The sequence below is a fragment of the Phaseolus vulgaris genome, chromosome 3 (genome assembly GCF_051622355.1).
Source record: "Phaseolus vulgaris cultivar YP4 chromosome 3, ASM5162235v1, whole genome shotgun sequence".
Lineage (NCBI taxonomy): Eukaryota > Viridiplantae > Streptophyta > Magnoliopsida > Fabales > Fabaceae > Phaseolus > Phaseolus vulgaris.
The window spans coordinates 38,712,477-38,730,168 of NC_143500.1; the positions used below are offsets into that span (position 1 = coordinate 38,712,477).

The 17,692-nt window shown below is 31.5% G+C and overlaps 1 protein-coding gene across 6 annotated transcripts; it reads left to right on the top strand.

The window, feature by feature from the left end:
• Positions 1 to 5,925: 5,925 nt before the first annotated feature.
• On the top strand, positions 5,926 to 16,573 carry LOC137807448 (formin-like protein 13). 6 transcript variants are annotated; one of them, XR_011080520.2, is made up of 18 exons: positions 5,926 to 6,289; positions 6,526 to 7,223; positions 8,086 to 8,307; positions 8,396 to 9,963; positions 10,062 to 10,185; positions 10,725 to 10,796; positions 11,632 to 11,730; positions 11,832 to 11,873; positions 12,076 to 12,156; positions 12,241 to 12,291; positions 12,376 to 12,457; positions 13,677 to 13,771; positions 13,971 to 14,042; positions 14,123 to 14,239; positions 15,318 to 15,386; positions 15,463 to 15,529; positions 15,914 to 16,246; positions 16,352 to 16,573. XR_011080520.2 is itself a non-coding variant. In XM_068608094.2 (17 exons), the coding sequence occupies exons 1-17, from the start codon at positions 6,223 to 6,225 to the stop codon at positions 16,072 to 16,074; spliced, it is 3,687 nt and encodes a 1,228-aa protein (XP_068464195.2). In that variant the 5' UTR covers positions 5,926 to 6,222; the 3' UTR covers positions 16,075 to 16,573. The 6 variants fall into 6 exon arrangements, 2 of the variants coding, with proteins under 2 accessions (XP_068464195.2, XP_068464196.2); XR_011080521.2 differs by having other exon boundaries at positions 16,503 to 16,573; XR_011080522.2 differs by having other exon boundaries at positions 15,942 to 16,246.
• Positions 16,574 to 17,692: the final 1,119 nt, after the last annotated feature.

The following is a 17,692-nucleotide window of genomic DNA, read 5'->3' on the forward strand; positions in this document are numbered from 1 at the left end:
GCGTGTACATGTTTCACATGGGTTGTTGCTATTCCAATTTTTACTTAAATATGGATTTATTTCTTTAAAGTAGCAACATAGAGTTTTTTTTTATATATATTCTTATTGTCAGTTAATAAAACAATATTCTAATACAAACTTTAAATAAGTTTTATGCAAATTGATATTTCTAAGCATAAGATAAATATATAATTAAAGGATAGTATATAGAAACTTAAACTACTAGTTTATTTAAATTAAATTGAGAAAGTTTCATGTACTTTTAAATAACAGATTTTTTAATTTTAAAAAAACACGTCTCTCCTCTGTAACAGCATAAAAATTAATTATTTTCTTAATTTATTTTTTCTCTCCATCTACATATTATCTGAGTATCATCACATTCCAAAATAATACGAAAATATTTATAAAGTGGGAAGAAAAGGACAAATATTTTATTCGTGATAATACATAGCATAATTATTGAGAGTATTACCTAGGTAGCATATACATTTATACAACATGAAGATATATATAATCTCTAAAATATAAGACATGTGACACAAATCTATATATTATATAATTATGAATTATACAAGTTGATAGTAAAAATTTATATGTATAAATATATTTCACATTTTCTTTGAAGCAGAAAGATGTTTTTAATCGTTGGTTCAAAAGGATTTATTCCTTATTTTTATAATCATAATAAAAGTTTATACAATAAATTTAAGTTTTAAAAAAATTAATGTATTTCTCAATTTTTAAATTGTGTTAGAACCGTGTTAGAATGTTCAAGAATTTAATAAATATTTTTTGAATTGGATACTTCATCGATATGTGACTTACAAGTATCGCACAAGTGTGGGTGTCCGATACATATATCTGACACGTCAATTAAGAGGAGTATTCGAATTTCATAAGTACATACCTAAACTAATAATATAATTATTAAGATTTAATACATATAATAATTTTGGATATTTTTAAAGGAAGCAACTCATTACATTTGTGAGTTACTAATATTCTAGTTAATTTATAACCTATTATAATAAGTCTCTCATAATTAGGAGAATGTCTTAATGCAATGTTATTAAATATGAAATATGTGTTATAAGGTTAATTTCATTTTCTTCTAGCTCATCTCTCCTACTTTATTTGTTGTCCAATTTATCTTCATATGTAGAATTTGGCTGTGTTTTATTTTAGGATTATACACTTAGTTGAATAGAAAGAGGACCAACAACATATATTCACACCTCTTCCTAGGAAATGAAAGTAAATAATGATCATAAAGTAATGTTACAGAAAAATAATGAGTACTACTATCCTCCAAACCACCATGACACCTACCTTGTTTTTTTTTTTTACAAAAGAGTTGCATTTCATATATGCCCAACAATTATGTTATCTACCTATACTTCTCATTCACACTTTACCAACCAAAAACACTTTAGACATATCCACATTCATTTAAAAATTAAATATATTATTCTTTTTTTTAAAATTGTTTTTTCTTTATTATTAAAAATATTATAAAGTGGAAGTGAGATGAAAAAATAGTGTCAAATAAACTTTTTTTTAAGAAAAATGTGATTTTGCTATTTTCTTGTTTATGTGAAAGCAGAGTCAGATTTAGGATGATAAATGAGAATCTTGTTTGATATTTCAAGGTTTAAATTGTCTTTTAGAGCCCTAAAGCTTTATTTAAAAACTTTGTTATTTTATTTTATTAATGTATTTTTTTTCATCCGATTTTATATTAACTTTTTAAGACTTTCTGTTTCTCTCTCTTTCATCTAACATATATATATATGTATATATATATATGTATATATATATATATATGTATATATATGTATATATATATGTATATATATATATATATATATATATATTTTGATGCACACATCCTCCTCTTTAATTATATGATTTTGTAGTTGACATATATTATTTTGTTATTCTATTTTCTTGATTTATAATTGTCAACAACATGTTAAATATGTAAAAATACGCATAAATATTCACAAGTCATAAAAGACAATGTGAATTTGTTTAACTTTATCCTCCTATTCATAATTATAAATTAACAATCTTTAATATAACTTACAATTCAAAAGATTAACCTTGAACAAGAAATTTATTCGTGTACATTATATTTAAATTTATCTAATTTTAAAAAAAAATTATTGTTCAAATTTTTTATTTGTTTTTTTTAGTTTTTCTTATTTGAATAAAATATTTTTAATCACCAAATATAAAAAATATTTGATATCAAATAATTGTTAATAATTAAGAAACATCAATATTAATTATATTTTTTTAATGCATCTTGTTTGATGTCATTTGTCAGGATTCGTCAATATTTTTTAAGTGATTCTGACAAAGTTTTCTCAATGTTGGTTGAAATTCTTTTCTGTTAATGTTGGCTATTTATTTATGTTGATATTGCTTAGAATTAATATTATGATATTGGTTGGATTTTTTTTTTTTACTTTTCGATTTATGTCAATTGAAAAATTCTACAAACTACATTAACAAAAGACAATCATATTTTTTAAGTGGTTTTGACAAAATTTTCTCTTGGTTGAAATTGTTTTCTATTAATATCGACTATAATTATTTATGTTGATATTGTTTAGAATTAATTTTATGATATTGGTTGGATTTTTTTCTGACTTTTCGATTGATGTCAATTGAAAAATTATGCAAACTACATTAACAAAAAAACAATCATAGTTAATGTTGGCAGAAAGTTTTCCTATTTATTATTAAGAGAATAATCCAAAAGTATTATTTATAAAAAAAAAATTGACGTGGATGATAAAAACATATTCAGTACAAACATTAATAGAATAATAACTATAATAGATGTCAATTGAAAAAAATAATTACATATGTTAAAAAATAGTCTCTCAAGACATTAATTGAAAAAACCCTGCTTAATATGCAGTACATAATAATAGTGGTCTATAAAAGATATAATTCTAACAATTTAAATAAACAATAATTCTTATCATAATTGATATTCATAAAAAAAAGTGATTATTTCAACAATGTTTTGATATTACTCAAGTTAGCCAACTAAAATCGATTTGAGAAATGAATATAAAGATAATATATTTGAATATAAGAATTTGAAAAAATTTAAATCCTTATTTTTTTCTGAAATTTGGGATTTTTTTTTTCATTTTAAGTAATTCAATTACTCCTATAAAGTTATAGAGTGTCAATTTATTTAAAAAAAATCAAAAAAATGTATTTTATCATAAAGATATTGTCTATAAAAATAAATTACATTCTTTGGAAAATATTTGAATTCTTATTTTAAATAACTAATGTAAAAACCATTCTCTTTCACCTCATAATATAGTTTTGGATAGTTTATCTTAATTTTTTTATTAAATTATCTACCACGGCACACGAATCTATTATAAAATGAAAAAATAAATGGAGAAAACTGTGTATAAAGGAAAACAACAATCATCACATAAATTAGTTTATAAAGTTAAATTAAATCCAAGTCAAATTTTAATACCAACTATTTCTCTTTTCATAAGTAAAAACCGTACTATCTAATATTACGTAAATTTTAGTTACTTTTACTTCATTTAATTTAGTTGTAGTTTTCCTTGGAATAATCTAAGTTTAACAAATGATATTTCAGAAAAATGTTAGAATTTAATGTATTATGTTTAAATTGAAGTTTTTGTTGCTTATAAATAAAAATGGAAATAGTATTATAAATTATATATAAAATATTATTTCAGATGTCACTCAAAATTTAACAAATTATTTAAGTTTTTTCAATATTTTCTTCTACAAATTCACAAGTAACAACACAAGGAATGTAGAATAAATTCTTAGCTATCAAAATACATAATTTACTCATAAGAGGTGCTTTGCACATACTTATATACTATGAAGTGTTTTTATCTTTAGTTAATGTGAAAATTTCAACATTTCTTTACGTCAAAACCTTTTAACTGGTATGTGAGACTATATATCTATTTATGAGTGACCGGATAAGATAGTAAGTCCAACAAACTTTTGTTACGATAGACTTTAAATAACTTTGATATCATATTAAAAAGTGAATTTTAAATTTAACTAAATATGATAAATCTGACGTTTATATTCACTTATTATATATTATAAAATATAATTATCTTTAATTTGGAAAACTAGAAAACACTCATAACGGTCTAACACAAGAAAAAGTTAATGAGCTCTGAAATTGTTACACAACCATATAAGTTGTCATTAGAGAGAGTGGTGTTAGTGAAGGTTGTTGGCCAATTCTCGTACGAATCCCCAACTATGATTCCCTCTTTCTAAGATACTTAGCTACCACATAGTTTGTTTGGTGGTCCAAATTAGTCTCTTACAAGCCACTATTACTATAATTTCTTTCTACCTTTACCCAACCAACCCCTTTATTTCTTTATTCTTTAACTTTCTCACCATTTTCTGACTACTCACTATCTTTTTTTTTTAACTTTAACCATTCATAAATCTTCAAGCACAACAAATACCTCTAACCATTCTCAACTTAAAATCCCGTTTCCCATCATCCTCACAAATTCAGTTAAATAGATATCATATTCTCAATTCAGAACACTTGCTCAACAGAAGTTGGTGCTTTCCAAAGTTTAGATGCAAGGAACAAAACAACAATAAATTATGTATAAAGAAGATTATGTTTTATAATTATATTATTTTATACTATTAAGAAGTATACTCTAAGCCCAAGTCAATCCCATAAAACCGGCTCATAAGGTTGATGTTTGCATCCATCTATATACAACAAGTGTCCAATAAACACTTTTTAGAATAATCTTTAAATGACTCTGATACCATATTAAAAAAGTGAATTTTAAGCCTAATCAACCCCATAAAATCGGTTCCTGAGATTGAGGTTTGCACCCACCTATATACAATGAAATGTTCTCATCTCTAGTCGATGCATATTTTTTATTATTTTTATTCTAAGAAAAAAAAATAACTAATTTTATTGATTTTTATATAAAAAACTATCTGCTGTTATAGACAACAAAAAGTGAACACTGTATGGGACTGTGTTTTTAATTCTACCTACATTAGGTTGATATTTTGCTTTGGCTTATCAATTAATGACGCATTACTTATATTTAGGATCTAACTTTATATTTCAAGGACACCTATAAAGAGCTAAAAATAACAAGTGAAAAAGTAATTTAATATTTTTAAAAAATCTCATACATGTATCATATTCTCTCGTCAGTATTTCTTTAAAATTAATAGAATATGTGAATTATTTATTTTCAAGACACCATCTCAAAATTATTTTAGAGTGTGTGTAATATATACATTATGCTTGTAAAAAATAATTTAAATGACACGTGTGTACATATTCTATTTCAAAAGGTAACTATCTTATTTTTTTCTGGCATTTTAATAGGAACCGGAATAGTTAATGATTGCTGAGGAAATTAGTTAGGAAGTTAGAAGTAATAAAACGTATACATAAAATTAAGAAGACCAAAATAATAAATTCGTTAATTTTTATTACTACTACCTTAATGAAAATATTTTATGGTAAACGTGGATAAATATTAACTCATAAAATAAACGCACCAGATTATATAAAAAAAAAGTGATATAATAATAATAATAATAATAATGCAATCGAGAATTAGTTATAGGTTTTGACCGCGAAACGAAATCCGACATACAATATACATTCCAGTGCGAACAACTAACGAACACTCATGAAGCAATGATGGAGACACGTGGCGTACGGAAAGAGGGAAATGAGCGAGAAAATTTCCGAAAATGGAAAATAACAGTAATTAAATTACCCGTCATGGATATCACGGTACACGTGTATCATGGAAGGGCGTCCACGTCACCAACCGGTGACTGTGAGTCGGTTGGTAACCTCAGCTGCAGTCACGTTATTGAGCTACGATACGATACGAAAAATAAAACGAACGGACCCATCTCCCCCGCAAAACTTTCCTTTTCTTTTCACTGAGAAACAAAAAGAGAGAAACAGAAGCGACGATAAATCCATCCAAACTCTCGTTTCGTTCATTCTTGCATTTTTCTGCGAAACCGCTGCTTCGTGATTTTGTGCCGTGAAGCTTAAGGCAAATCGTGACGTTACGTTAGCCTCTACCGAATGAGAATTTGTGGTTCTCGAATCAATCGCGAGCGATAGGGTGAGTGAAGCCTGAATCTGAAGCTTCGCGGACGTTGGCTATGCTCCGCAGATTGTTCTTCCGCAAGCCTCCAGATGGCCTCCTCGAGATCTGCGACAGAGTTTACGGTACTTTCTCTGCTTTTCTCGTTCTCAATTTGTGAAAAATGTTTTAGCAATTGAAAATATATGATTCGAGGAACATTTGGTGTCTGTTTGATTGCTTGGAAATGCGGCAATGACGCGTGAATTGGATTTGAAAGGGAATAATTTGTTAAATGTGAAATGACTTTAACTTGATATCATCATTAGGAGTTGAGTTAGTGATTGTTGGAATTGACAATTAAGATTCTCCGTGAATGTAGTTTTTGATTGCTGCTTCACCACGGATGCTTGGAAAGAAGCGAATTATAAAGAGTACATGGATGGGATAGTTTGTCAACTCAAGGAGAACTTGCCTGATGCTTCGATTATGATTTTCAATTTTCGTGAGGAAGATACCAAGAGTCAGATGGCAAGTATCATGTCTGAGTATGACGTTACTATCATGGACTATCCTCGGCACTACGAAGGTGTTCCCGTGCTCAAAATGGAGCTCGTCCACCACTTTCTGAGGTCTGGTGAAAGCTGGCTCTCGCTTGGGCAACAAAATGTGTTATTGATGCATTGTGAAAGTGGTGGTTGGCCTGTTTTGGCTTTCATGTTGGCTGCATTGTTGATTTATAGAAAGGTTTATACTGGGGAGAAGCGGACTCTCGATATGGTTTATAGGCAGGCTCCTCACGAGCTTCTGCATTTGTTGTCACCGTTGAATCCTATCCCTTCCCAACTGAGGTATCTGCTGTATGTTTCCAGGAGGAATGTGGCCTTAGATTGGCCTCCTCTGGACAGGGCACTTTTGCTGGACTGCATCATTCTCAGATTCTTCCCAAACTTCGACGATGAAGGTGGTTGTCATCCCATGTTTAGAATTTATGGACAGGATCCCTTTAATGCTGATAAAAATCCAAAAATGTTGTACTCAACGCCAAAGAGAAGCAAAAATGTCCGGGCCTATAAGCAGGTATGTGAATTTCCCTCATGCTCTTTAATGGATTGCTCTGGGTTCTTGTGCCTCCTGTTTTTTATATTACAATTTGTTTGTGTGTTATTTTGGAGCCTGTACTGTATAGGAGGCATGCACTGATTGCCTATATCATGAAAACTATTATCCTGAAATTAATTGTTTTTAGCAGATAAAAAGACTTTGGCGTTACTGTTATTTTGCCAAAAAATGCCGAAATAAATCTGTAGCTGTTCTTGAGATTACTTCCAATCTCATAAATTGTGGCAAAAAGGCCATTTAGACTTGTAGAATATTTGTAAATTGTGCTGTACACTTTTCATATAATTTAAACTTTAAATAGTTATAAACCACTAAATTGCAGCTCAAACTTGTTTTTCTAGTTATCAACCTGAGCTTTAATAATTAAGTTTTGGCAACAACCTTGACATATGATTGTAGTGATACTGATGAACAACATTGGTTATTCATTCCTCCTTGACAAATATGGGAGCTACATTTAAGATAAGTCTTGGTTTTTATCAAGAGGTTGCACTTGGCACCGATAATCCCAAAAATATAAGAGGAAAAAGGGGGGGCATACTTAAAAGAAGAAAGGAGAAATATGTTTGTAAAATCTATGTTCAGCATTTAAGAGATCCTAGTAATATTTCAATACACCTTATGCATATAGGCCTTACAAGATTGAGTTCAGAACTGGCTTGTGCTCTTTAAATTTTAATAAATATTTTCGTTTGCAAAAGTTTTGCTGTTCTAATAGATATTGTATATCAATTCATTTATTCTATCCAGCGAGTTGAATCTAGAATCTGATATAATAACTTATGTAATTATTGTACAATTTATTGTTATTGTGTTGCAGGGAGAGAGTGAGCTTATTAAAATTGATATCAATTGCCATATTCAAGGTGATATTGTCCTTGAGACAATTAACTTGAATGGTGACCTGGAGCGTGAAAGGATGATGTTTCGAATCATGTTTAACACAGCCTTTGTTAGATCAAATATTATGATGCTTAACCGGGATGAAATTGACATTTTATGGGATGCTGAAGACCACTTTCCAAAAGATTTTAGAGTTGAGGTACAACTTGTTTTCAAAAATAATCATGATGCTTTTGATTGTACATTCTAACGGTGAATTTATTTTTGTGGTTTATGTTTGTATTAAGATCCTTTTCTCAGAGATGGATGCTGCAGTAGTTATTGCCGATAGGACCTCATGCTTTGAGGAGAAGGAAGGACTACCAATGGAAGCATTTGCCAAGGTTCAAGAAATCTTTAGCCATGTAGACTGGATGAACCCCAAGGCAGATGCTGCACTAAATGCTCTCCAACTGATAAGCGCTTCAACTATGAATGATAGGTTGGATGAAAAAGGTCCTAGAACGCCTCAAGGAAATTTGAGTGAAGAGGTACAATCTTCATTTTCACCCAAGACATCCCCAGATAATGATATGAGTAGAAAAGAGGACAAGACCAACAAGGTAGAGGGTATTCCGCAGCAACCTAGTACACCTAACAATATTTGTCAACAGTCAACCAGATTTTCTAAAAAGACCTTGGAATCCAATAAATGTCCAACAGGACCTACAAATCTTGATATAAAACTGCAGGCGCCTCATCCTGCCTTATCTTCTACCGATACTTCTTTTTCCCCTCGAACACCTCCTTTAAGGCCTCAATCCACTAGTGCTAAAGAAGCTCACGATTCTCCTCGCCAAACAGAATCGCCCCCTTCTTATGTTTTGCCTTTGCAATCAAAACACCAATCACAAGACAGAAGTCATTCATCTATTTCTGTCCCTACACCTGACACCCAATCGTCATCTACTTTTCATAGCAAGTCACCGGCCGACACCATTTCCTATCCTTCAGCTTCAACAACTACTTCAACTCAATCATCTCCGTCATTTTCTTCAAAAAATGTGGATGAGATTCCTCCTATTAAAACAAGAATAGAGTCTTTCCCTTCACGACCTCCAACTCCGCCTCCTCCTCCCACTCCGCCTCCTCCTCCCACTCCGCCACTAAATGATCATAGACGAGTTCGAGCTAGACCACCACCACCACCACCTCCTCCTCCAAAGAAAGAACTACATGTTAAAGCTGGACGCCATCCTTCTCCTTCATCACATAGGAATGTGGAGCCACAGGTTAGAGATGGACCCTCTCCTCCCCTTTCTCTAAAAGAGGAGCAACCTACTAGGTTTGAACCTCCTCCACCTCCTTGTCTCTCTGGGCTAGTTGCAGGTTCTACTATAGTACCACCTCCACCTCCACTTTCAAGTGAAGTACATTACTCAAATCACACTAATTCATCGTTACAAAAATCTTTAGCTCCTCCCCCTCCTCCTGGGGCACCTGCTCCTCCCCCGCCTCCCCCTCCTCCTGGGGCACCTGCTCCTCCGCCTCCTCCTGGAGCATCTGCTCCTCCCCCGCCTCCTGGAGCACCTGCTCCTCCACCTCCACCTGGAGCACCTGCTGCTCCACCTCCTCCATTGCCCTTTGGTAAAGGAGGTCTAAAACCTCCAGGATCTCTTTCTGGGAACGGTGATGTGTCAAGCACAACAGGACTTCGATCTAGTTCACCAACCAACTTAAAGGGACGAATTTTATCACGAACAATTAACTCAAAGAATAACACAAAAAAGTTGAAGCCACTTCATTGGTTGAAACTATCTAGAGCAGTGCAAGGAAGTTTGTGGGCTGAGACACAGAAGTCTGGCGAAGCTTCCAAGTAATGTTGATTGGCTATTGTATTTGATTTCTTAGGACAGATCATTCTTCTATTATTATCGTGTCTCACCTGCCTTTCCTTTTATTATCTTAATGTAGGGCCCCAGAGATTGATATGTCAGAGCTTGAGCATCTCTTCTCAGCGGCAGCCCCAAGTTCAAGTATTGCCAAAAAGTCAAATGTCCAAAGCTCAACTGGGCCTAAATCAGAAAAAGTGCAACTGGTAATTATTCAGTTTGGAGTACCACTAAGATTGCTTATGGATATTTACATAATCTAGTTGCTTACATTTGAGTGTGATGGGAAAATGCAAGAAATAATTACTAGGAAAATGCGATATTTCCTAGTACTTATAACCGGGGGTTGTCATTTTATGTTGGTTCTATGCAGCCATAAAGTTGTAAATGGTGTCATCTATCAGCTTTTCAGTGAAGGAAACCTTTAGAGTTGACAAACTGAAGAATCAAAGTTAATGTTCACAAAATTACTTTTGAATTTTTTTAGAATGATACTGTTACATCATCAACCATCTTAAACCACTAGTATATGTGGTAGTTTCTCCCTTTCACATATTTACAACTATAAGAGTTCATTTGAATGGTGCAATGTTGAAATAATGAGTGTTTACTACTTATCTGTGTGACGTAGTTCCTAAAGTAGGTTCTATTTATATTTTTTTTCTCAATAACATATAGTTTGTAGTCACAGCAAAATGATAATCCTTTTGATTTTGATTTAGATTGATTTTATAACTCCTTGCAGATTGAGCATAGGCGAGCATATAACTGTGAAATCATGCTTTCACAAGTGAAAGTGCCGGTGCATGATTTAATGGTAAGATTGACATTTACGTTTATGGTCTTATAATGTGGGAAACAAAATCAAATGCTATTTTTAAATAATATTGAGTCCTAATTAATAAGAGAACTATGATTTGATTGACAATTGAATTGTAGCTTTGTTCTTTTGATATTTTATAGCTTTGTTCTTTTGATTAAGAGTCTTCCTAGAATTTATTAGTGATTTGTTTTCATTGGAAACTATGAATGTTGACACAATTTTTATAGCATAACTATAAAGAGGACTGTAAACTCCTTCTCATTCTGTTCTTGTTTTTCATTATTGTTTTTTTTTTCTTCAGCTAAACTGTATTACCTCTTTATTGGAAATTGGTTTTCGGTTCTCTTTGAAATAAACAAAGATCTGAATGTTTTAACATAAATACTTTTTTCAAACTTGTATTTCTGTAGCATAATGCGGGCATGCTGTTTTTTTTTGTGTTTTCAGAATATGATTATCATTAAAAGATATTCTAAAACTTTTATAATGATTTTGTAAGTTTTACGAAGCATAATTTTTGGTGCATTTGTTAGAAATTAAAAATAGTAAATTTTTGGTGCATTTGTTAGAAATAAAAATCTATCATAGAATCTTTGTTTTTCGAGCTTACACTAAATGAGGCTTGACATTAATAAATTAATTGGAATGACTATTTTTATTGTGGGAAAGATGTATGAAATAATTATTCTGTGCCGTGATTCTGGAAGATATAAAGTGAATGAGAAGTCTCGTTGGTTTTATATGAAACATCTGTAGAACTTTTAACTATTTCCTTAAACCATTTTCTGTGTTATATTCAATAATAATGGTTTGTTTGAAATGTTCACAGAGCTCTGTGCTAGCACTGGAAGAGTCAACACTGGACACTGATCAGGTTGAGAACCTCATAAAGTTCTGTCCAACAAAAGAGGAGATGGAATTACTCAAGGTTGGGAGATTGATTATGGTTAAAAATTATGCTACGTTCAACTTATAGTGAGTCTCCTCTTTCTTTTCCAAAATTTCACAACTCCATTTATTCTGACACAGGGTTATAATGGGGAGAAGGAGAAGTTAGGAAGATGTGAACAGGTATATAGGGTTTCACGACTTTTGGTTTAGTGCCTGTATTTTGGATCTCTTCTGTTAGTGCAAGATTTATGAAAATTGAAATTATCGCATTGCTTGTACAGTTTTAACTGTAATGAATGGCTTATCTTCAATGGTGGAAATTGCATTTCTACCTTCTATTGGCATGAATCTGAATTATATATTCATAAATTCTTCATTACAGTTCTTAATGGAATTGATGAAAGTACCACGAGTGGAATCCAAGCTCAGAGTTTTTTCATTCAAGATTCAATTTCGCTCTCAGGTTGATATATTACTACTATCTTTACTACAAAAAAAATGGACTTGAACTTATTACCATTTTGACCATCTTAATACTTTTGTGTAGGTTTCTGACCTAAGAAAGAGCCTGAGTGTTGTGAATGCTGCTTCAGAAGAGGCATGATTATTCCTTTTTACTTAAACCTCCTTTTGCAACATGGTTCCTCTCTCTTATTTTTTGTGATTTTGTTTCTTTTTTCAGATCAGGAATTCGGTAAAACTGAAGAGAATTATGCAAACAATACTTTCTTTAGGAAATGCTTTGAACCAAGGAACTGCCAGGGGTATGTTTAAACAAATATACATATCAGATATATGCAACACGAACCATTCAAGTTTATGACAAAGAAAAGTACCATAAGTTTTAGAAAATATCTGTAATTTATGGCCTTTGTGCATGGTACTAGATCACTAGACACACTGCATTTAGTGTGATTTTGTATGTGTTAGTATCCCTTATTTGTTTTCTTTACCCTTTGTATTTTACTTTATTGTTCCCCCTCACCAGGTTGTGATAGTAAACTGTGAACGTTTTTTTTACTTGGAGGGCAAGCTATTGTTCCTCTCTTTATTATACAATTTAAAACAAAAAAATCCATCAGTATTCTGAACCCTTTATTCCTTGACACTTCAGATATAAATTATTTCTTTATTAATCATCCATATTTTTCATTTTAATTTGGAGAACAACATGCGCCCCGATGTTATTATTGTTACTAAATCAATCTCACCTGTGAACGTCAATTAAGATTGGTTTAGTGAAAACTAAACCAAATTAGATGAATGCATTTGTTTTGGCTCTCCTTGGATATAAGCTGATACAGTGTGTATCTGAGGTACCTGGAATCAGAGAATGAAAATGGAAGAATTGACAGACAAGAAGACAAGTTTCTAGAGAGCAGAGCTCTCCTAAGCAAGAGAGGAATCTCTCTGATCCAAATATCCACCCTAACGAATCCCAAGAATGATCCCAACATTCTTACAAAGGGAAAATATAACCAACCCCACTCCCCCCTTACAGAATCATCCACTTCCCAAATACCCCTCCTTTACTAATAAAAAAATTACCCCTAAACAGAAATACCACTAGACAATCAATCCTGCTTCTTATTCTTGTGCCTACGACTATAGATTTGAATGGGCTTATTCCACCTGAAGGGATGTTTCTATCATAAGCACCATTCTGAAACATTAATTATGGTTAGGGGGATAGAATATTCATTACTCTAAATAAAATCAAAATAAATCAAGGGGATTGTAAAGCTGGTTATTTTGTAGTCATTTTGAAAATTTGTAATGTTTATAATACTTCATTAATAAAATGTAGATAGACATATGATGAATGAGTTCGAGAGCAATCAATATCTTTTTTCTAGACATATGTGCTGAAAACAAAATAATTCACATTTACATAATTTTTTACTAGTGCTTTAGATTTTTACTTATCATTATTTATTTCATTTTGTCAATCTCCTATGTTTATATTCTCCAATCTTCTTTTAGGTTCTGCTATTGGATTCAGATTAGATAGCCTTCTGAAACTAACCGAGACACGTGCAAGAGACAAGAAGATGACTCTCATGCATTATCTTTGTAAGGTACATGTAGCTATTTATTCCCTTTTGTTTTCATTTTTTTTTATTTTGCAAAATGTTTACGAGTTTCTTCTGTGCCATGGAGTGACTTGTAATATTAAGTTGGGGGGAGATTGTTCTTTTTTTCATCTTCTGATATTAAGATCATCGTAATTTTCCATATCTGATGCATTAATCTCATACTGTGCGTACACATACATAGGTGCTAGTTGACAAACTACCGGAAGTCTTAGACTTCTCCAAGGATCTTTCTAACCTAGATCCGGCAACAAAGGTTCTGGACTTCTCAGAGACTCTTCTGCTCAATATATTGATAACTATTGTACTAACACTGACTTGAATAATTTTGCATAGATCCAATTGAAGTTTTTGGCTGAGGAGATGCAAACTATTAACAAAGGATTAGAAAAAGTAGTGCAGGAACTATCAACCGCTGAAAATGATGGGCCTATATCAGAAACTTTCCGCAAGGTATAAGCATCATGCCTTTACTTCTACTATAGTTGATTCACCAACTCTTGTGTTTCCTTTTTTCAATTTGCCCTTGTTCATTTTCACTTCTCCAAGTTTCATATTTCCACACCAAAAAGAAAATTATTTCACTTATTGGTGAACTGTGTATATATCTACATTAATTAAAGTCAATAGAGTTTGCTATCATCTCACTAAAAGAAGACCATATTCTTGGAGTCCCCATTCTGTGGAGGCAGACTTTTTGAGGCTTGTCTGCAAAACTAGTCAAAATGGAAATTTTACTAAAAGGGGACTGGAAATCCTAAATCGAGAGATTGTCAATACAGATTATTATAAACAATAACGTAAATATGAAAATTGTCTTTTAATCTCTACAAACACAATCTTAAATTGACAATCTGAAAGGTTAGATCCAACTAACTAGTCACAAAATTATAACTTCAGCTAAATTACTAACTAATTAACAACTCCAAATACAAAACACCAAGATTTTGACATTGAACCTAAACAGTCAAACACGAACCTCTTTAGCTTTAGAGACGTTTTCAGCACCAAAACAGACATCAATCAAGACCAAAACTGCACCAAAACCAATAACCCAGTAGAAAAACAAAAGAACCTCCTTCATCATCAAATGCTACGAGATGAAGAAGCAGAAGCACCTTCAAACAAAAGGCAGAACAAGAAGAAGAAGGAACAACAGAACAAGCACCCCGTGCAAGGAAAGCAGACAAAAAAGAGATTGGGGCTTCAGATGTCATAGGTTGTTTAGCTCGCCTGATCTTTCCATTTTTATGAATAACGTCGTGATCCTATCTGATCCAACCAAAATGGATTCTATCATATAATTGGGATCACAGAAGCCGGAAAAAAATTGTAAGATTGTGCGACCTTATTATCAAGATAGTAATTATAGCTATCGTGCCTGTCTGTGATTGATCTAATGTGAGAGTTTGTAAGTTATGACTTTAGGAGAACGCAACAAAGATTAAAATTGTGAAGTCCTCTTCTGTTTACTAAATGTTGTGATAAAATTATATGCATTGTCAGGCTTTAACTTTGTTTTTAACCACAGAAATTGAAAGAATTCCTCGGTTCTGCTGAAGCTGAAGTCCGCTCATTGGCTTCACTATATTCTAGCGTGGTAAGCTTTCTACAATATATTATATCTTTTAAAACCTTATAAAGGTTTGCTTTACTTTAAGAGTGTATGTTTACAGGGCAGGAGCGTGGATGCATTGATTCTCTATTTTGGTGAAGATCCATCTCGTTGCCCATTTGAACAAGGTGTGTGACTGAAATTTGGTACTTTTCTTGATAGCTAATTTAAGTGAGCACCCTCTGACTGGCTTATGCTTCTTATTATATTTTTAGCTTTGTACTTCACTAATATTGTACCTTCCTTAAAGTAAGTGCACGGATTCTTCACTTGGTTGCATATATGTGAGTGTTAATATTTTATAATAACTGACTTTGTTTTTAGTTTCGCAACTTAAAACTGATAGTTTCGTTTTATGCAAATTTTAAGACTATTCTTGAACGGTATGCAAGGCTTTACTGTGATCCCTTTTATGGGAAGAATGAGTGCACCCCAACTTGTGTAATAATGTTGATGCCCCTACTTGTTTTTCTATACTGCTTATTCTTGTAATTATTTTGAATTTTCTGCAGTCGCATCAACTTTGCTCAACTTTACCAGGATGTTCAACAAAGCCCATGAAGAAAACTGCAAGCAGCTAGAACTTGAAATGAAGAAAACTGAAAATGAGAAAAAGAAATGTGAATCAGAAAGAATTTTACCTACAGCTATCCGGACTGGCAATGTCAAATAGACTCTACTAGCTTTGAGAATTAGTAATACTCTAACATGACAAGGAATTTGACTGGACAAAACCGGGTCTGGTGTATGGTGTTTTTGAGAAGCGTGTATAGTGAGTGGACACAGTTAGTGGTAGCTGTCATTGATAACCAAAACGAAGAGAACTGCATTGCACTGCATGTTAGGTAACATTTTGAACCCATTGCTCTCTTTACATCTTTTTCTGAATATTAATCTCCTTCCTTCCTCACAGTAATTATTCTATTTTAAACAATTGTGAGTTATAGCAGAAATGGTGTAGTTTGCACGAGTTGTGTTATTTCCCAGTCAACCTGTATATATCTTCCTCTTCCCTCCTTTACTCGGAAACTGTATGATTGTATCTTGTAAGTATTTGCTGCAAACCTGGGATTCGTTATTAATTTTTTCTCTCTTCCTCAGGCTTGGTTCTCTGTTAGCAACATTGATTTCACATCTGTAATGCAATGCTTGATTTCTTCTTGTATAGCTTATATTTGATGTTTTTTTTCTTCCAAATTAATTATCATCTTAGGAGGCCCCAAAAACAATTGAAATTTCCTGCTCCGTATTATCGAATATGTAGTCCCCATAACACTATGCTTTAGTTGGAGATTGTTATGGCTCACACGATCAAGATCGCATATATTTAATACAAGAGTCTGAAAAATTCAGTTGGAATAGTGCTTTGTTGTCATTACTACTTACATTTGTTGAAATGATAGTATCATGTAAAGGCGCAGGTTTAATCACTTTGGTTGAAACGCAAGTAGATTGAAGTTGAGTTTGATAAAGAAATAAGGAGAATTATATTTTGATATCTTACTCCACTTTACACCCCACCCCGAAAAAATATTAATATTTATAATAAAAAAATTTAAAAATAAAAAAATGTTTTTAATGAAAATATAGGTAAAATATTAAAATAATTTTCAAAATTAAATAAATTAAAATATTAATATTTAGTGGTGTGTGAAAAAACCATTTTTCAAAATTTCCAGTTTTTAAAGGCAACAAGTCTCTCAGTAGAAAAAAAATCAAATAATGTTATTTTAATTCTAAAAATGTTTTACTTGATGCTGGTTTCATTGGATTAGTGCTACGTACGTAACAGAGCGTAACTTTTTTTTTTTCTAAAAACATTTTTTCTTCATTGACTCTTTCTTTTCATCTCCTACTTCCTTCCTGCACCTGTATAGCTATGGAAAAGGTTCAAATTGTTTTTGAAAATACTCTGTATTGGTAATTTAAAAATACATTTTAAATTATGTAATTTAAATTCAGAAGTGTATTTCAAATGACAAAATTTAAAATCATATTCAAAATTAAACAGTATAAAATACATTTTTTAATTTAGAAATATATTTTAAAATATATAATTTGAAAACATATTATGAATTAAGCTGTAAAGACATTTTTGGCTGTACTGTTTAGAATTCATTTTTAAATTAATATAAAATATATTCTCAAATCTAAAAATGTATTTTATATTATATAATTTAAAGATATGATTTTCAAATTTTGAAAATAAATTACGAATTGTTTGATATAAAAATTCGAAACATATTTTTAAATTGAAAGTATATCTTAAATTATATAATTTAAAATACGCT

Coding starts and splice junctions, on each gene's coding strand:
- LOC137807448 (XM_068608094.2), top strand. CDS start 6,223: ATGCTCCGCAGATTGTTCTTCCGCAAGCCTCCAGATGGCCTCCTCGAG. Junction 10,797..11,631: donor TGCCGGTGCATGATTTAATG/GTAAGATTGACA, acceptor AAATGTTCACAG/AGCTCTGTGCTAGCACTGGA. Junction 14,043..14,122: donor ACCTAGATCCGGCAACAAAG/GTTCTGGACTTC, acceptor AATTTTGCATAG/ATCCAATTGAAGTTTTTGGC.